The following is a 20,310-nucleotide window of genomic DNA, read 5'->3' on the forward strand; positions in this document are numbered from 1 at the left end:
GCATCTGTCAAGATATGGACGTGGGCATCCTACCCCATAAAGCACCGGAGAAGATGGATTTAACTGAGCTTGGAGAGGAAAAACTAAGCTTGCTGCAACTCTATCAAACGATGGAAGTTCACAGCAGCCCGGCCCCGTCCTCTTTTACATTGGTAACCACAGGAGTGGGGAAAGCCGATTCCTTAGACTTCGAAGAGCCAGCGTTTGGAAATTATCGTGGATAGATGAATCCTGCGGACTGCACGTGTCATGAGACGATCACCCTTTGAGCAGATCGGGTGGCACAAAACGGGACGCCGGAACGACCACTGCTGCTGGCGGGGTCCCCCTGGAACGCTCGCTGTAAGCGTTGTAGGAGGTCGGACGAAGAACCAGTGCCAAACTTGCCGGAACCGGAAGAGACGGGGAAAGCATTTCCTGATGGACCGAGGTGGCAGGAAGCGGGTAGGGATCGCTTGTTAGGAAGGGGCAGCCATGAGCCGACTGCGGGAGGAGGATGACCCTTATGTGATCGAGGAGCCGAGCGATGAGGAGCCGGCGCAGAGCAGGTCTAGATATATATATATCTAGGGGAGGCGGGTTATCCTTTTCCACTCTGTGTTTGCGGGGGTGGGGATTAGTGTGGACGTAATTGGACGTGTGAAGGGGGTGGAGTTTCCTCCTGCTCTCTCTGTACGTTAATATGGATAATATCTCTGAAATCGCTCCAAAAGAAATGGTCAGGGTGTTCTATCCTCACCTGGGTTTTGGTTTGGTAAAACTCCCCTCCGCTTGAGATCTCCAAATATTTCTTTATGGTTTTATTTAAAATAAAAATAAAAATCAGGGGCTTCAAGTTTCAAGAATCGCCCCTCGGTGTTATATTGGGGAATATTCTTCTGTTGTAACCAGTGCTTTTTTCTTTAAAAATGTTTTGGGGTACTCTCATTTTCCTACTCATATTGAAATACTGCCCCTCAATGAGGCCAGACTTAGACTCACAAAATGTTTAGGCCGTATGCGTACCGCTGCGTACCCCCAGAAAAAAAGCACTTGTTGTCACAGTTCTTAGGGTCAGCTTTGTATTCACGTAAATAAAGACTGCTGTTCATTAAATTTACAAACATAAGTAGGCAGTGTCTGGCTATTATCAAATTTACATGTACACACACACACACATTTCTCCAATGACTCCCATGTTCTGTTTCTCCCTGTAGAAATAGTGAAACATGGGTGTTTCCATGGCTCCATAACTATTATTTTTCCATTTAGTAGCCATTTAACTTAGATTGAGAGTGAATGCACTCTGTGGAGCCTTCATCCCTTAATAAGAGGAGGGGTGTGTGCTTCCCAGCTGCTAAGTGAAGCAACTTAAAATAGAGCTGAGACTATGGAATCAGGTGGGTACCTGACATACAAGCAACCTTTGCAATGCTGTAAAATGTATCTGGGGATGCAGCTGACCTAGATAGGTAGGCAGGCAGGCTGAGGTGCAAGACACCAGATTCTAGACCACATCTAGACAGATAGATAGGAAAGTATAAATGAGATCTTCTGTGTACTCAGGAGCACTTTGTCTCAGGTCCTAAACAAAAGAAGATTATTTGTGTGTTGAGAGGAAGGCAACTGAACAAACTCAGAGGTGGAGGTGATGAGATTATTGCAGACAAACAGGAACAATGACTTGATGACTTTAATTGGCAAGGTCTAGTGCAGGCATAGGCAGACTCTGCCCTCCAGATGTTTTGGGACTACAATTCCCACCACCCCTGACCACTGGTCCTGTTAGCTAGGGATCATGGGAGTTGTAGTCCCAAAACATCTGGAGGGCTGAGTTTGCCTATGCCTGGTCTAATGCCTTGGCCTTCTTTACTTTCCTAATAATAAACCAGATGCCAGATTTGGCCACTGGTATTAATGAGCTTAAAAACACAACTCTGTGCTGGGTTGTGGTTTGTTGTTAATATACAAAGCAATTTAACTGTATCACACACTCCCTGTTTACCTTCCTCAGTCTGCTGGAGCCTGTCTTCACATGCAGGGAAAGGTCCTAACTTACTGAGAATTTGAGATTGGTTACTTGCACTTTGTTTAGCCAGCCAATTGAAGCCATTCCTGAAGTGTGGCTGCTGTTGCAGGGTGGAGAACCAAAGGCGCCCCCCACAAGATGTACCACACCCCAACACTCCATACACCCCAGTTGTCACTGTGTACAGTGTATAGTACACACACCTAACTTTTTTGCTATAGAGTTAATATCAGTAAACTTCTTCAATTCTAAGTTTTAAAAAATCATTTTCTCAGTATTTAAAAAGAACCCTGCTTTTGTTGTGTCTGTAATGGACTTGCCACATTTATCTTGGAATGACGGTCTTCAATGTTTTTATCATCTTTTAGCTCTGAGGATGAAGTAGATGTGCTTTTGCATGGCACCCCTGATCAGAAGCGCAAACTAATAAGGGAATGTCTGACCGGAGAAAGTGAATCTTCAAGTGAAGATGAATTCCAAAAGGAAATGGAAGCAGAACTGGACTCCACCATGAAAAATATAGAGGGCAAGTGGAAATCGCAGCTTACAGGTAAATCTCTAAACTGTGGGAAAATATGAACTTGCTGGCAGCTCTCTTCCTGCACATCTTATGCTGGACTGTTTTCAATTTTGTGCTGCTGCTTCAGTTCACTCCCCTCCCCCTTTAGAGGCTTTACAGCCAAATCCATCCCCTTCAGGCTACATTCTCCAGCCTGGTGCCCTCCAGATGTTTTGCACTACAATTCCCATTATTCCTTACCATTGACCATGCTGGCTAAAGGCTGATGGGAGTTGCGGTCCAAAGACCTGGAGGTGGACAACAGGTTGGAGAAGGTTGCCTTACAACACTTAATTCAGGATGTGTGAGGTGCTTCTGATGAGACACAAGGGAGAGATAAAGCACCTCATGCCTAGTTTCAAAGAGGAAGGTTTTTTCATTTTGAGTGAGGTATAAAGAAGTTTAACCTGTGTAGTCAGAGTCTCATTGGAGTGCAGTGGCTACTATTGGAATGCGAGATATTAAATTCCTAGTCATCTCTGAAGCAGAACTGCAGGGCTCTTGTATGCAAGGAATTTACTCCCAGGTAAATGTGTGCAGGCCTGCAGCCTAAGAGAAAATTTAGATCTCTTTCTGTATACTGATCCCATGTTGACTACGTATTTTGTGTTACGTTTTGTGACTCAGGCAGTACGTCAAATGCTGGACAATCTGGAACAGGTTCCCCTGCAAAGTACTACGATGACATTTATTTTGATTCTGATTCAGAGGATGAAGACAAAGTAGGTAAATAACTGGTTATTTACTGCAATTATTATTGCTTCCTGCATCAAAATTCACTTCTGCTTTTGGTGTATTTCCTTTATCCACAAGACTTCCAATGTGTGAGCTCTCAAAAGGTAATAATATGCTGAAGCTTTGACTTGTTTGATTGTAAGAACTGAACAGCAGAACATGGGGGCGTCTTATAGACAGAAAAATACGGTATATTTTTAATTGTTGGCAGAAGCATTTGACTGTCACCACGTGCTTATCTGCACAGGGAATATTCCACATTCATTCTCTGACGTTGCTACCACAGAGAAAGCCCTTTTGGTGTTCCAACTCCCTGCAATGCAGAAATACTCTTCTATAATATGCATTGTTCTAGGAAAACAATTTCCTTTTTAGTTTCCTTGTAGCCATTTTGGTGGGTTATGGGGCAATGCTAGCTGCTTAGAAAGCTGTAGATTTTTCGGAGGTTCCGGTTTCCGCCTGCAGGAATGGCGGACTTGTTTTCCATCTCTCTGACCTTTGTAAGGAATTTGGCGGTTGCTAGGGGAGTAAATGGCAACCCCCTACCCTCTCCGGGGGTTACGGAGAGGGGCCGCTGGCCCGCGATGCCCCCAGACCCACTCCGACTGTTTTTGGAGTGGGGGGAGCTTGGGCTGAGCACTTACAAGGGCCAGGACTCCCGGACGCTAATCTGCATGGCGGGGATTTCCATGGTTAAAGAAGATAATTAGGCTTAAATCTATGGACATACTTCAGAAGGAGGGAAAGAAGCGCTGTTTACTGCTGAGAAATTTATGCTGCCGAGTGAGAGGAGTCAAAGATTGTACTGCATCTGGAAGAAGGATTGATGGGGACGGAGCGATAAGGGGAGTGAGTTTTTATTTTATTTTTTTTCTTCATATTGTTGCCTCGTACCTTCCCGGACGCGATGTCCTGGCTTGTTTGGAGTGAAAGAGAAGCAAAAGACTGTGTGAGTTGAACCTTATAACTGTTGTTACTGAGCATATTTTTTTAAAGATGTGGAGTTGCCGATGAGAAAAGCCCCCCCCCTAGTCGGACGGAAGGAGTTCTGAATGCGTTCGGAGGATTTATGAGCTGTGACGCACTTTAAATTGGAGCAGCGACCTGAAGCTAAGTTCAGCTATAGGGCAAGGAGATCCATTAATTTACCAAGAGTCTATGGTTTGATGTTTGGGTCTCCTGCCTGGAAAAGCTGTAAATTCTATAATGATCGTAAATCTTCATGGCTATGAGAGAAAAGCGAAAGTGATTTGAGCTTTTTAAGATGGCGCTACTTCGAATTGCTTCAACGCAACAGGAGCTCCATTAAGAAGATTTATGGGGAGGCTGGACTGATTAACTCACACAGGAGAAAGAACATCTGTGAGACTTTGTTTGATATTTATATCAGCAGCTGGGAAACAATCGTGAAAGTGGAAAACATCTATGTGACTGTAAGGGGAAGATCTGGATTATTATGAACTTGAAGGACGATTTGAACTTTAGAAAAAAGACGGCAGTGGACAGTTGCGAGGAATTCCCAATTTCTTGAAGCATGGGAACCCAAATAAAAAATTCTTTAGATGATTTGGCATAACATTCGGTCTGATTGATATATATATGTGTATAATTTGAAATATTGAATGTGATATAATTGGTTTTAATTGGAAAATTAATAAAAATATTTTTTTTAAAAAAAAGAAAGCTGTAGATTTTTCATCTACAGTTTTGGTAGGACCCAAACCAATGGTCCCGAGAAAGGAGACATTAGGAAGAACTTTCTGACAGTAATCTGTTTGACAGTGGAACAGACTCCCTCGGAAGGTGGTGGACTCTCCTTCCTTGGAGGTTTCTAAGCAGAGATTGGGTGGCCATCTGGCATGGATGCTTTAGTTGTAATTGCTGCATTGCTGGGGGTTGGACGAGATGACCCTTGGGGTGCCTTCCAACTCTACAATTCTATGATTCTATTCCAGTTTAATCCTTCCCTTAAAGAGATCTTTGGACAAATGAAGGAATTCCTCCTGATGTAGTAAACTCCTGATGCAGTTCATAGTTCCTCCTGATGTAGTTCCTCCTGATGTAGTACATAAAGCTACTAAATAAGCTATTTAATGCCTCGCATCACGGATGCTATTTGGTGTCAAGGCAGCTGACCTTGTGATTGAGACTACTAAATGCCTTCATTCTTCTAGAAAGATGAATGAATTTCCTGCATCCTCACACACCATGGTAAATGTCCTCCTTGAGTTCACTTAGTCATTGGTCTCTGGATATCATTTGTACTTTATCTTGGGTCACATAATCACCTCAGCTTAATAAGCAGAGATAAAGATGAGCTTTTTGTCCTGACCATAGCTGCCAAGTTTTCACTTTTCTCGCGAGGAAGCCTATTCAGCATAAGGGAAAATCCCTGTAAAAAAGGGATAACTTGGCAGCTATGGTCCTGACACATAACTGCTTTGCTCTTTCTCTCATCGTACAAGCAATGAACCCAAGACACCTCTAATTAACATAGTTTCCCAGTTAAAATAAAAAAGGGAATCAAGTTAATTAGAGGCTTCTTGGGTTCATATCTCAAAAAACAAAAGGGATTGTATGTGTGTGGACAAAAGCCCTTTTCATACTTTGTCTTTTAAGGCCAATATATGATTATCTGACTACAGCTGGATAAGATAATATATTTAGAAATGTAGAATGTGTTGTAATAAAATATTTATCTACAATATTGCATTCATTGTTGTGGCAGGATTATTATTATTATTTTAGATTCTTGACAAATGCCTCTACCAAATCTTTACATTCTACATAAATGGCATGATTTCAGAAGTATTCCACATTTCATAGAATTGTAGTGTTGGAAGGGGCCACAGGGCTCATCTAGCCTAACCCCTTGCAACGCAGAAATCTTTAACCCAGAGTGGGGCTCAAACCCATGACCTTGAGATTGAGTCTCATGCTCTATGGACTGAATTAACTCCTGTGGTAATAAATGTGATAATAAAAAGAGTTCCCCACTATGGCCTATTTTGTGTTCTTAATTTTGTTGGGAGCTGCCCAGAGTGGCTGGAGCAACCCAGACAGATTGGAGGCATATAAATGAAACAATAACAATAATTTTCCATTGCACCAGTCTTTATTTAAATGTGTCCTGGAAAGCAATCCTGAAACACCCTGGTCTCTCAATTGTTTATCTAAAGATCAACACAGTAGTCTTGTGTTGCACAGCAAACTTAATTAACACCTATTGCCAAAAAGGATAACCAGTTTAGTTGTGTTTAACAAGGACACCTCATTTCAATTGCAAATAAGTGAAGTGAAACTTTTAACTAGCAAACATGAACTTATATAAAAATAAAAATGTAACTAAGAAATAAAGGTATTGTGACAGTTCACTCATCTAAAATACACCCCACTCCATTAGAATGCATTGGCTCAAAATAGTACAAAAACTCCAGACTTCAATGCTTTGTTAGCACTAAAAGGAACTCAAGGAACTCAGTTTCACTGTATATCACATTTTGCTTCCAGACAGGTATACTTTCCCTGCCTCCCTTTCTTACTTTCCTTTTAGTGTGGGTATTGTGACCACATTGTCATGCTCACTTTCTTCAGGCTTTTGGAAAATTTATGGATCCTTTTACTCTTTAGATCTAAGTGTTTGTGCAGTTAGATTTGCTGCCTGCTTATATTGCACTTTTGCTGTCTGAAGCAGCATCCATAGATTCTGCCACTTCCATTTCAAGTAATCAACCAATCGTTCTTTATTCCTCCCTTTGTGTGAATTTCTTCTGGGCACAAGGTTAAGGGTAAACACATATTCATAACAAACAAATGTTATAACTGATGAAAAGATCCTAAAACCTCTCAGCTTAATACTGGGAGTGTGCATAGGAAGATACACACACGTGGGTTCATATGCACATCTTGTAACAGCTTCAGGCTGTTCTCCCCTCATGGCAGTGCCATTCACCTTGTTAGCATGCAACTTTTGAAAGAGAGGCGCATTACCAAATAGGCTTCTGAATTGTTCTTTGGGGTGTATGTTCTAACTTTACCTGTGTGAACTTGAACAGTTGCTCCAGAAGCCAAGAAAAAAAGGAAACATCAGCAGCGCCGAATTCCAACTAATGATGAGTTGTTCTATGACCCAGAAGAAGACAACAGAGACCAGGCGTGGGTGGACAGGAAGAGACGGGGGTAAGAAATTGAGCATTTAATTTGAGTCATGAGAATACTCGTGTTTGTGGTCTTGTACTCGGGTTCTGCTTCTGGGCTTCCCATAGGCATCTGGCTGGCCACTGTGGGAACAAGATGTTGGATTAGCCTTTGGTCTGATCCAGCAGGCTGCCTGTACGTTAACTCTATACATTCCTGATTTTCTGACATTGTTGCAGCTTTGTTTCTAATTATATGGATATCAAATGAGCCTTAATGCTCAGTTTCCCACCTGCACATTTCTCTAAAGTGAGTGGGAATTATCACATTACTATGTTGGGGAAAAATCATTGACTGACTGTTGTTAGATTGTTTAGTAATTGAACAAATGGTACTTCTGCAAGGCACTCTATGATAAAATTCCACTCAAACATTTGATGGGATGGGATCATGAGGAATTTAATACTTTTTTTAAAATAAATAAATATTTCTATTGAAAAATTTCAACATAGAATACAATAAAAGTAAAACTAATCTAAACAAAAGAAACAAAATAAAAAGAAAGATCAAGAGATAGAAAGGCAAGGGGGGATGAATACAAAAGTCCTCTATCACAATTATATCGTATCCCTTCATCCATACAGAGTAAAGCAGACCCTCCTAGCTTCTATTTCTTCTCCCAGCCTCCTACCCTGGAAGATCCTTTCTACTCTGCCTCCCACACAGGGCCCCTCATCTTCTAAACGTTTAAAATAAAAACAACTAAATTAAAAAAGAGAAGAGAAGAAAGAGGGACTTCCAATTCTCTTATCTGTCAATTATATATATATATATAACAATCATTCAAAGCATACACTACATTAGCTACATCATATTATATAGCTACTTGTTAATCTGCCAGACATGTATGAGGAACTTAAGTCTGATTAGCATTTACTGTACCTGCAGCTTGGTGGGAGCTTTTTCTTCTGGGTCCCTTCAAGTGTAAGCATTGGTTTTCCTTTTGACCAATCAAGGAAACATAGTCATTGGCTCTGCCTGTGTTGGCACCACCCATGTTAGCACCTTTTTCATGGTGGTGTCTGCATATGTTCCTGGAGTGATGTGGAGTTGCCCTGTACAGTACAGTGGTACCTCGGGTTACAAACGCTTCAGGTTACAAACGCTTCAGGTTACAAACTCCGCTAACCCAGAAATAGTACCTCAGGTTAAGAACTTTGCTTCAGGATGAGAACAGAAATTGTGTCCCGGCGGCAGCAGGAGGCCCCATTAGCTAAAGTGGTCCTTCAGGTTAAGAACAGTTTCAGGTGAATAACGGACCTCCGGAACGAATTAAGTTCTTAACCAGAGGTACCACTGTATTTGGCATTAACATAACAGTTTGTCCCTGTGTGCATGAAATAATTTGAAATATAAGCAATGTGGTTAAAATAGGGAGAGATACAGGTCTATGGGGATAATGCATGCAAGCTTTTAATTTGGGGATTGTCATTTTGGAACAGGGTCTTGTAATCATGTGTCTAGGATTGACAACAAAAATGGACTTTATCAGCTATTCTGTGGTAGTTTGAAGACCTTAATGTTCTGACTACATTTGAACACACTTCTATAAACATCAACTTCATTTGGATACCTATTCAGATAATTGGAGGGCATATACTGATCTGTTTGAGAACATGCAGTGCTTGTGACTGTCATGCTCCTGGCATGCAGTTTTGGTATACACCAGTTTCAGTAAAGATGCCTAACCAGTAAGAATGCTTCTCCTGACCTATATATATACTGTCTTGTTGTAGGTATCATAGGTTAAGAAGTCTTCACTCACAACAGCCACAAGCCAAACTTCCTGCCATTCCCAGCAGTGACGCTGTTTTGAATTGTCCGGCATGCATGACCACACTGTGCCTTGACTGCCAGAGGTAATATTTGAGCCTTAAGAAACTTGTGATGTAGGTTCAGCAATCACAGATGGGATAAGCTAGTGTTTGTTCATACAGCATCCCTGTAATTTCAACCATCTCTGTCCTGTTTTCATGGACTTGCCTTTCATTAACTGCGATGTTTGTCAGAATATTGTCCCGATGTTTAAAGAGAGGTAAACTAAGGGCCGGATTTAGGTTTGGTGAGGCCCTAAGCTACTGAAGGTAATGGGGCCCTTTATATGTCCAGCTGTCCTTTGTCGACAACAAATTGTTGCTATTTTTTGTGTTGAATATATGCCAAATGGTAATTTATGGATCTAATAGGTATCTAAAGCCATTTGCACACAACAAAAAGGAGCCTACACAACACAAAACACTGTTGCTGTATGTACTGTAGGTTTTATTTTATTTGTTTTTTATCTTATATTTTGGAAATGTACATCAATATTTTTTCCCCTTTAATTTTTTTGGGGCCCCCCAAAAGAGTGGGGCCCTAAGCTATAGCTTGTTTAGCTTATACGTAAATCCAGCACTGGTTGTCAAACATTGGGGCAGAGGGAAAGGATTTTTTTCCTTGGGAAATGTACAGTTTTTGTTCAGCGGATTTACTTTGTATCGGCAAAACAGTGACTTCCGACATGAAGTGCTTTTTTTTTGTTTTTCTCTTTTTAAATTTAATAATAAAAGTCAGTTTTAAATAGATTTCTGAATTTGAAAAGGCAACTTCATTCTATTGTAGCTATAACCAGATGTTGGTGGACTCTAGTGCCCATCAGCCTCAGCCAGCCTGATCAGGGATGAGGGCTGATGGGAGTTGAAGTCCACCAATGTCTGGATGCCCACAGGTTAGCCACTCCTGCACTAAGGTTAGCCACTCCTGCACTAAGCTAAGAGCTTTAATTTTGGCTTCTTGTTGCTAATTGGGACCATATTAATTTGAGGCACTTTGGTTGTGATTTTTTTTGGGGGGGGGGCGAGGTAGAATAGGCCCATCCATTGCTAAATGTCACAGAGGTTATTCTGGAAAACCACTAGAAAACTATAGGGAGACAGTGACAAAATGGTTATTATTATGACACAAACTTTCAGTGGTGACAATCCACTTCATCAGATAGAACCGTTTGTTGACTACTAAAGGTCATGTCAAATAAGCCAGATAGTTTTAAACATGCTTCATACTCTTAACTTTTTCTGGCTATGCTATTATGGTTACTCTACTGAAATTTAGATATATCTCTTTCATCTTTGCTTCTTAAATCTTCAGATCTCCTGGATTCAGGACATGTTGGGTCACCAATTTTGTAATATTTTTTTCAGCAACAGATTATTACATTCCTATTCCTTTTCTCCTTTTTTTCAGGCACGAATCGTACAGAACTCAGTACAGAGCAATGTTTGTCATGAATTGCACCATTATCAAAGAAGAGATTCTGAAATACAAAGGCCCATTGAACAAAAAGACAAAGAGAGGGCACAAGAAAATTAAACAGAGTAGTGAATCCATTGCTAGTCTGGAAAAACAGGAAGAGGAGGAGATATATCATCCAGTAAAATGTACTGAATGTTCAACAGAAGTGGCTGTCTTAGATAAGGATGAAGTCTTTCATTTTTTCAATGTTCTAGCAAGCCACTGCTAAGATGCAGCATTTTGCATTGGGTTAAGTTTGCATAAAATTCAAAAGCCAATGACTGTTCTGTTTCATTTGTACCATCTATTCAAATACACAATTAATCTGATGTGAAATTAAATCCTTGCCACACACCCTGTATTGGTAAAGCAAGTGAACTTTAGTTATGTACATAGTTCATGTTTTTAGAACAGTTTCTTATGTATATAAATATTTTTATCCTGCTATTTAGAATTAAAATGTTCTGATCTTGGGGGAATTTGGACCATAGTCTGTGGCGTGGCTGCCTGATAATGTTGTTATAAGCATTACTGTAAGAAACGAGCTTTAGTTTGTGTAAATCAGTTATTGGTAGCACTAAACTCTGTTCAAGACTTGTTTTTTGTTTTCCATTCTTTATTCACCCCAATATTTTGGAAACCCTGTGTACTTGTTTCTTGCTACAATTTAAGGTTGGCCATCTTGTTCTCATAGCAAGACTGCCTTCTCTCTCATAACACCAAAAAGCTGAACACCTTCCTAAAAGCAGCCTCCATATATCAAGTAAAAACAATCACAGAGGTGTTCTTGGTTTCTTACCTATCAAACTCTTGTAGTTTAAGTCCTTTTCTATAGGCTGTGTAAAAACTATAATTTAAACACCTTTGAATGTGTTATAAAATGCATACTAGTTGGTAGAATTTATTGCTGAAATGCTATTGTAAAAAAAAAAAGCAGCTTTGCCTGGAATAAATAATATGTAGAAGTGATAGAAGTATTACTGTCTTTTAGGTTCCAGGTGAAAACTTTTATTCTTGACTGTATACTTCAGTTGTATGTTTATTTTTGTGATTGAGTTAGTGATTGAGTTAGTGCTGCCTCTTTTATTTATTTCATGAAATTTCTACACTGTTTGATTGTAACAAGCCCTCAAAGTATTTTACAAAAAGATAAACAACATAATCAAAAAATTACAATACTTTAAAGCAGTGGTCTTCAACCCCCGGGCCACGGACCGGTCCCGGTCCGTGGATCAATTGGTACTGGGCCGCCCAAGGAACATTTAAATACAATTAAATTAAAATTATTAAATCAAAACAATCTAAATAAAATATAAACAATCAACGCCCCCCCCTCAGCGGGCCGCGGTAAAATTATCAAACGTCGACTGGTCCGCGGCGATAAAAAGGTTGGGGAGCACTGCTTTAAAGCATAACAAAAAGTTAAACTACTAAAACATTAAAATTCACTTAACTTTCTAAGGATCTATCTGTTCATTGAGTACTTTGCTTTATGATCTTTTGTGAACTGCCTTGGAAATTAGTAATTGAAGGTTTCAATAGATTTTGGAATTGTGTTGTCCATCGTTTGGAAGGTGGAGAAGCTTACTTCCTCCTCCTCCACTGGACCAAAACCAATGGATTCAAGTTAGAAGGAAGGAGATTTCAACTAAACATCCGGAAGAATTTCTGACAGTAAGAGCTGTTTGACAGTGGAACAGGAGATTTTTAAGCAGAGGTTGGGTGGCCACCTGTCATGTATGATCTGGTTGAGATCCCTGCCTTGCGTGAGGTTGAGACTAGATGACCCTCTGTGTCCCTTCCAATGCTTTTTAAGATTCCATAACATAGGTGGGCTATTGGCCTAATCCAGGAGGCTCTTAGAGAACTTTCGAGCCTCGCAACTCCATGAAAGTTGCAGAAGTTTGCAGAGTCGAAGCCTCCAGCGCTCCGACGCAACCCTGCTCTTACCCACATGCTTGGGTAAAGCGAGGCACACTTGCAAGTGGCGGTCTCAAGGGGTACGAATCGGCGGAGGTAAAACTTTGCGTAGGTCGCCCCGGGGCGGGGTAGGCCCGGCCTGGCGGGGCGGCACGAGGAGCGGCTGAGCCAATCGGCGGAGGGAGGTGGGTTTCCCTGCCTCTTGGCCGCCTCCCTCCGGCCGCCTTTCCGCCTCGCCTTTCGAGCGGGTGCGTCTCTCTCTCTGGGCGGCGCACTCTGACGCGCGGAGGCGCTGCTGCCGGCGAGATGGCGCTGAGCTCGGCCTGGAAGCAGATGTCGTGGCTCTATTACCAGTACCTGCTGGTCACCGCTCTCTACATGCTGGAGCCTTGGGAACGGACGGTGTTCAGTATCCTTTCTGGTGCGGTTGAAGGGGGAGCCGTGAGGGGAAAGAGGCGCCGCCGCCGCTGCCGCCGCCAGGAAAGTTCGCGGTGAACTGGGTGCGGCGCGGGCTGGGCAGGGCGCCGGCGGGAGGGGAAGGTAAAAGACGTCCAGGGGGAGGGAACGGCGGCGGCCTTCTGGCTTCGGCCGAGAGGGAAGGCCGCTGGGCTCCTGAGGGCGGCGGAGGTGCGCAGATAGCCGGGAGGGACTTGGGCCTGAGGGTATAGTGGTCGGAGTCGCCCTGCACAATGCAGGTTGGGGTGGTGGTGGTGGGAATAAATGTATGTATATTTATGGGGATGTCGGTCAGGCCTGTTCCTGCCTGATTGGAAGGTCGTGGCAAACCTGAAGGCGCGTGTGTCAATCATTCAATCTTTCTCGCTCCTCTTTCTCTCCGCCCTACCCTCGCAGCTCCCCATTTGCCCCCTTTCCGTGCACTTTTTACTTCGCCATTGCTCTGGGTTTTTTTGTTTTGTAGGCGCTGCTGCTGCAGCCAACAAGTGACTGCTGACGTCTCTGCTTAGATTCAGCTAAGGCTTTTGCATTGTGTACTTGCGGTTTTGCGGCTGTTTTAAAGGAGTTGTGTTAGTTTCACCTAGAGCTCCCCGCGAATGATGGAGAAAAGGCAGTTCTGGTCAACGGAGGGAGTCCTTGGGATCCGCCTTAGCCAGGTGTGCTCTGGAGTAGTAACTGAAGTGGTTCTGCACGACCCCTTAAGATTGTCAGTGACTTGAGAGAAGGGATTTAAACAGGGAGGGGTGGGTGGGGTTTTTTCTTTTCCAGAAGGTAAGAGGCTTCATGTAGCTTGGGATGCTGTGTTAAACCTCTTTGGAGAGCTGTTTAGAAGGTGGTGTTAGGTCACTGTGCAGCTGAGCGTTTATGTACCGGTAGCTGTGGCTTGGGACTATAAAGCATTTGGGTCTGGGCAATTGTGTTTCAGAGCTAGGGAAACAAGGAAAACAAGATACGCTGCTTGTTGTAACTGCTTGTGAATGGATTTGAGGGTGGTTTATCACATAAGTGTGGTGGGCAATTGGGGCTGTAGTTATCATGGTTTCCTGTATGGGTTTCATTTCAAAGCGAGGTTGAGAATTTGTTGTGACGAAAGGTGTTGTCTTTCATGATAACTTTTGTGTGATTCATGAGAGATCAAGGCAAACAGATGAAGGGTATATATTTCTTATATGTTACTGTTTATGTGCCAGAAACAAGGTCAAGAGCCCTTCCTTCCTCGCTATGTGCTATGATTGTGAATGATAAGGACACACTAAGCCAGGCATCCCCAAACTGCGGCCCTCCAGATGGTTTGGCCTACAACTCCCATGATCCCTAGCTAACAGGACCAGTGGTCGGGGAATTTGGGAAATGTAGTCCAAAACATCTGGAGGGCCGAAGTTTGGGGATGCCTGCACTAAGCTATGTTGCCAGTCAGAGTAACAATACAGTGGTACTGTACCTTGTTTCTCAAACTTAATCCGTTCTGGAAGTCTGTTCCAAAACCAAAGTGTTCCAAAACCAAGACGTGCTTTCCCATAGGAAGTAATGCAAAATGGATTAATCTGTTCGACTTTTAAAAAGAACCCCTAAAACAGCAATTTAACATGAATTTTACTATCTAACGAGACCATTGATCCATAAAATAAAAGTAATAAACAATGTACTGCAGTCACACAATCAGTAGCTGAACAGGCCTCAGACACTCAAAATGGAAGTGTAACACTCAAAACTGAGCATGTTCAGCTTCTGAAAAAAAGTTCGCAAACATGAACACTTCCGGGTTTGCAGTGTTTGGGTTCCAAGTTGTTTGAGTACCAAGGCATTTGAGAACCAAGGTACCACTGTATTGTGCAAGCACATTTGCAAAGCTAAGCAGGGTCTGCTATAGTCTCAAATTGGATGGGGAACTGCCTGATGAGATTCTTGTATTGCAGGGGTTGGACTAAATGACCCTCAGGATCCCTTCCAACTCCACAATGCTATGATTCTAAGATGTGAAGTAGTATCTATTTCACAGGGCTACTAGAGTCTTTGATATATATGGTGCTGGAGGAGACTCTTGAGAGTCCCATGGACTGCAAGAAGATCAAACCTATCTGTGAGGGACAGGGGATATCGCGAAGTCCCTCCCCTCCTAAGTTCAAGCCAATCCCCGAGCACAGGGGGAAGCAGAGAGAGTTCCGATTCCAGTGGGGAAGCAGGAAGTCGTGTCCGAGGCTCAGGCAAGGTAGAGGAGCCAGGGTCCCAGGTGGGACAGGAAGGGGCGAATAAGGGCGGGAGACCCATCCCCCCAACTCCGGAATTACGCAGAAAGAGGAGGGGAAAGAGGATGGGTCTGCCAAAGCTTTTGTGTTGGAGAAAGACGCGCCAAAAGCCATTAGGAGGTTCTGAAACCGACTGACCACATCACTCCGTGTAAATAGCAATGACTTGAGCACTGTAAATACGCAGCACCAATAAAAGAATAAAATGCAGAGCTGCGTAGCGTCGTTACTCTGAAGTAGTCCACTCCGGCCACTGTGACACTATCCATTCTGAAGGAAATCAGCCCTGAGTGCTCACTGAAGGACAGATCTTGAAGCTGAGGCTCCAATACTTTGGCCACCTCATGATAAGAGAAGAATCCCTGGAAAAGACCCTGATGTTGGGAAAGATTGAGGGCACAAGGAGAAGGGGACAACAGAGGACGAGGTGGTTGGACAGTGTTCTCGAAGCTACGAACATGAGTTTGACCAAACTGCGGGAGGCAGTGGAAGACAGGAGTGCCTGGCGTGCTCTGGTCCATGGGGTCACGAAGAGTCGGAAACGACTAAACAACAACAACAACAACAACAACAACTAGAGTCTATACATTCTATCCATTTGCCACTAGTGAAGTAAAGTCAGAGCAGATTCTCCTATGAACAAGTGTTTCCTAATTTCCCTCTGATTAACTCTAGTGGGAGGGAAAATAACTTTCTAGCTCTTCTAGGGTGTGTTGAGGGTGACTAGGACTGGAAGACAAAAGGTGAAGGAGTGATGGAGCTTTCCAACATTGCACCATTCCAGCTACATATTTGTGCTTATCGTTTGTTGCTTTCCTTTTTTTACTAACAAATTTTCAAATGGTCCATTAGTTCAAATAAGAGATGATAGTTTACCACTAATTTCAGTTATGAAAGTATACAGTATTCTGTATAAAATGTTAGAGATACAGTCTAGGGCAGGGGTCAGCAAACTTTTTCAGCAGGGGGCTGGTCCACTTTCCCTCAGACCTTGTGGGGGGCCGGACTATATATTGAAAAAAAAGTGAATGAATTCCTATGCCTCATAAATAACCCAGAGGTGCATTTTAAATAAAAGGACACATTCTACTCACGTAAAAACACCAGGCAGGCCCCACAAATAACCCAGAGATGCATTTTAAATAAAAGAATACATTCTACTAATGTAAAAACATGCTGATTCCTGGACCATCCGCGGGCCGGATTTAGAAGGCAGTTGGGCCGCATTTGGCCCCCGGGCCTTAGTTTGGGGACGGCTGGTAGGCTCACTAGCCAATTTCCTATGTGAAATAGCTCCACTAGTTTTGGTCTACAGACTACTTTGCCATTGGCATTAACACAGCATAGTCTTCATTTTTAAAAGACTCTTGTGCTTTCATCTGCTGGCTTTGCTGGAAGGTGAATACCACATGATTTTGGCTCTTTAACCTCAGAGTTCCCTCAAACCTGATGACCCTGAAGGTCATTATTTTGCTAATGGTGGTATTCTGTTATATTACTGGCTTACTTTGTCATACTGATTGATAATATATCTGCAAAAATAATCATTATATGATATATACATACTATGCTGCTGTTGGTGCATAAGTTACCCAGACAAAAGTGAAATGGTTGTGTGCAACTCACAAGTCCACATGGTGCATTGCAGGACAAGCCATTTTTGGTCACAAAGAAAAGTTACAGCTTGCTTCTGGTAATTAGCAAATGAGGAGACTCACTATATTGCCAATGTTTACTCTTTGGAATTAGTGTATTGATCAGAAACTGGTGGTTGTCCCAGATAAAATTTGGTGTCTTGATAAGTGACACTTGCTCTCCATTCCAGATGCTAAATCTCCTTTTCTTTCCCAAGTGGCTTGGAGGGCCCTGTAGTGAAGAGCTGTCCTACTTGTTCATATTTCCCTCTCTTTCCTGAAGTCAGCATGGGTGGGGATAGGAAAACGGTTCCTTCCATTGTGTTTGATCATCTGTACTTTGTGGAATACATTTTAACTGCCAATGTGACATAACTCCTATCTACTTGCAGAACTCACCCATGAGTTACGTTATGCTTCATTCAGTTCCTTTCATGAAGGAACTTAAATACTGACAAAGCTATTATGTACTGGATTATTTACAGGCACCCCCCCTATTTACACGGGTTACGTTCTGGGCCCTTGCATGCGTAAGTGAAATTGCGTAAAGTGGGAAACACACTCTAAAGAACCCTTTGAACTCCCTCTCTGCCACTCTCTCTTCAATCCATACAAAAAATACTGTATCCAAAAATATCCACAACTAGAATTGAAGCTCTGGGGCCAGCAGGAGGCTGGGGGACATGTGGGAAAGCAGCTTCTGCTGTGGCACTAGGCCCCACACCAGCTGTTAGGCTACCTCTCACCATTTCTGGGTTTGAATTGAATTATAGTATTTATTTACTTCCCAGCGCCACACATATATGCAGTTGCGTATGAGTCAATTTTGTGGGAGTGGGAGCTTGTATTACGGTAAATTTGTATACTGCCCTTAATCGGTAGCTCTTGGGACAGTTCACAAGATAAATGTAACTTTTGTTACATTGGCCCCTGGGGATTTTGAACTTAGGCCTTGTACCAACTTGAGTTCTACCTGAGAGTTGGTTTGTTCAGCCTCTTAAGTGGTGCAAAAGGAAAAGCGACTGATAAGAAATAGAAAAATATATTGTGCGACTTCCTCTATTGCTATTGGTAAGCAAATCAGGTTTTGTATATTTTTGGCCTAACTGAAAAGCTGGATCTGTTAGTGGGGCATAATTAAGTCTAAATACTTCAACTTAATAGGTTCAGTGATTACGGTAGGTTGAGTTTCCAAAGGTAGTTATTACCGTTTATTCAACTTTCAGTGTGACCTTCTGAAGAAGTCCAGAGCAGCACTCTTAATTAGTATAGTCTTCGTTACTACGATGTTGCGCTGAGTTGCTGCCAGTTAATATTCTGTATTCAGTTGTCTATGTACAAGACTTAAATGTTCATATGGCTTGAGACATGGCTTTATAGCATTCTTGCATTGTGGTTTTAATACACTGTCAATATGTGGTTTTCCTTTACTGCCGTTCAGATTCCATGTTAGTATCAATCCTTGGAATGGCACTTTACACTGGCTATGTTTTCATGCCTCAGCATATTATGGCAATATTGCACTATTTTGAAATTGTGCAATGATGAAGAATGTATCAAGCAGTGACCAGTCAGAAGCTGAAGAACTGACCATCTACAATTAAGGAGTTCTACAGATGACGAGACAAGCAAGACGTGATTGTGTACACAGCTGATAGTCATCACTAAGGGATGCAGTATGCCCTAGGTTTTGGTGGCATTTTCTTTCTTAACAAAAAAATTCCTTGTATAGCAATTTGTCTATTAACATTGTGATTGTTTGTACCTTTGATATCAGTATTTTCTTAACTTTGTGACAGTCTCAGTATTACACTGTGAAAGCTTTTCTTACTGTAACTTTGAGTGCATTTTGCCTTCTATTTTTAATCAAAAATCATCTTATTAAATGGGGCTTAGAGCTTTTGCTATTGTATGGGTTATATGTGCAACTGGGTATATTTCTAGCTAACATTTTGTAAGAAAAATGTTTAGATTCATATGGAGATGTGGATATATTCATGGAATCCTACAAAACCTTGTTTGTAAGACCTAACTCAGGTGCTTTAACTGCTATCTGGACTGTTCAACAGAATACTTTGGTATCATTCTATTTTGCTTTAGGAATAAATGGAAATGTTTTGTTCCATTTGGAGAAGAATAAGACCACTTGGCACTGCATATATGGAACACTACTTTGTAAAGGGAAAGTGCGGGACCCAACTCCTGTCTGAACATAAAATCTTAATTTTATGCATGTCATCTGGAGTTTTGTGATAACATCTTAAAGCTGCTATTATAGCTTCTAACTGTACTATACTTTTGTTTGTTTATTTCCCAAGGAGCATATTTTAATATAGACTGAGTTCAAAGACCATGTCTGTGGCAGTTGGCTATAATATAATCATGTCTGTATTGTGAACCCTGTATTGTAACTGTTGTTCAAACACCCTTGAATACTTAGACCAAATGACCAAAATATAATGTTTGATGTAGACTTGAGTTAAAAACCACAGCAATAAGGAGCTGTCTACTAGGCTGAAGTCTTGTCTTAGTTTTTATAGCTTTTTTTTCAGATTTCTATTCTGAAATGTAAGATGGCAGTTTTTAAGGTGTGGGTTCTTTCCCCCCCCAAAATAAAAGCTGAAAGCAGAGTTGATGCCTAATGTGATGGTACATTAATTTTAGGGGGCTGTATTGCAGGATGCAGAAACTTTGGCCTTTTACATGTGGCTGATCTCCAGCTCCTACCAGCCTTGGCCAGCATGGTCGGGGTAGTGAGAGTTTTAATCCAGTAACTTCTGGGGGGACAGAGGCTCCCCATCTGCGCTGTATTGCTGTACTGGATAATACTCTTTCAACGATGGTCTAGAAAGGAGAGAGACCAGCAGCTGTGCAGTAGAATGCTGAGCTGTTGCCAAAGTCTCCCTTGCCTAGGTTGCTTCTCCAGTGGTAGCAGAAGTGGTGGGGTGCCCAGAGGGTGCTGCCTCTTGCATTTCCACTACCTGAGGTGGATGCTTCAGACCATTTCATGAGTGGGCCGGCTCTTCCAACATTAAACTCAAGGCGGAGGTGGGGGTGTTGAGGTGAATTCATATAATATTAAGCAAGGGAGCTTTCAAAAGTTTAAGCAAAGACTATTGCCCCTACACTGCACTCTTGAGCAATTCAGTGCAGTGAGTGGAGAATGCAGAGTTTTGCATAAAGAGTAACTTCAAAGGGCTTCACATTCTACAAGACCCTATCGCCCTTCAACACAGTCTTCAATTTCTCTCATAATGAAGCTTCAAAGTGTCCTCTGTTCACTAT

General features: G+C 42.2%; 2 protein-coding genes across 2 annotated transcripts; both read left to right on the forward strand.

Annotated features, from left to right (window-relative positions):
- The first annotated feature begins 407 nt into the window (after positions 1 to 407).
- EAPP (E2F associated phosphoprotein) lies at positions 408 to 11,366 on the forward strand. The gene is made up of 6 exons (XM_035109558.2): positions 408 to 548; positions 2,377 to 2,558; positions 3,195 to 3,293; positions 7,358 to 7,481; positions 9,236 to 9,358; positions 10,722 to 11,366. The coding sequence occupies exons 1-6, from the start codon at positions 475 to 477 to the stop codon at positions 10,996 to 10,998; spliced, it is 879 nt and encodes a 292-aa protein (XP_034965449.1). The 5' UTR covers positions 408 to 474; the 3' UTR covers positions 10,999 to 11,366.
- A 1,551-nt stretch (positions 11,367 to 12,917) lies between these two features.
- SPTSSA (serine palmitoyltransferase small subunit A) lies at positions 12,918 to 19,660 on the forward strand. The gene is made up of 2 exons (XM_035109572.2): positions 12,918 to 13,098; positions 18,467 to 19,660. The coding sequence occupies exons 1-2, from the start codon at positions 12,996 to 12,998 to the stop codon at positions 18,568 to 18,570; spliced, it is 207 nt and encodes a 68-aa protein (XP_034965463.1). The 5' UTR covers positions 12,918 to 12,995; the 3' UTR covers positions 18,571 to 19,660.
- The last annotated feature ends 650 nt before the right edge of the window (positions 19,661 to 20,310 follow it).

The sequence above is a fragment of the Zootoca vivipara genome, chromosome 1, assembly GCF_963506605.1.
Source record: "Zootoca vivipara chromosome 1, rZooViv1.1, whole genome shotgun sequence".
NCBI lineage: Eukaryota > Metazoa > Chordata > Lepidosauria > Squamata > Lacertidae > Zootoca > Zootoca vivipara.

Coding starts and splice junctions, on each gene's coding strand:
- SPTSSA (XM_035109572.2), top strand. CDS start 12,996: ATGGCGCTGAGCTCGGCCTGGAAGCAGATGTCGTGGCTCTATTACCAG. Junction 13,099..18,466: donor TTGGGAACGGACGGTGTTCA/GTATCCTTTCTG, acceptor ACTGCCGTTCAG/ATTCCATGTTAGTATCAATC.
- EAPP (XM_035109558.2), top strand. CDS start 475: ATGAGCCGACTGCGGGAGGAGGATGACCCTTATGTGATCGAGGAGCCG. Junction 549..2,376: donor GAGGAGCCGGCGCAGAGCAG/GTCTAGATATAT, acceptor ATCATCTTTTAG/CTCTGAGGATGAAGTAGATG. Junction 9,359..10,721: donor CTGTGCCTTGACTGCCAGAG/GTAATATTTGAG, acceptor CCTTTTTTTCAG/GCACGAATCGTACAGAACTC.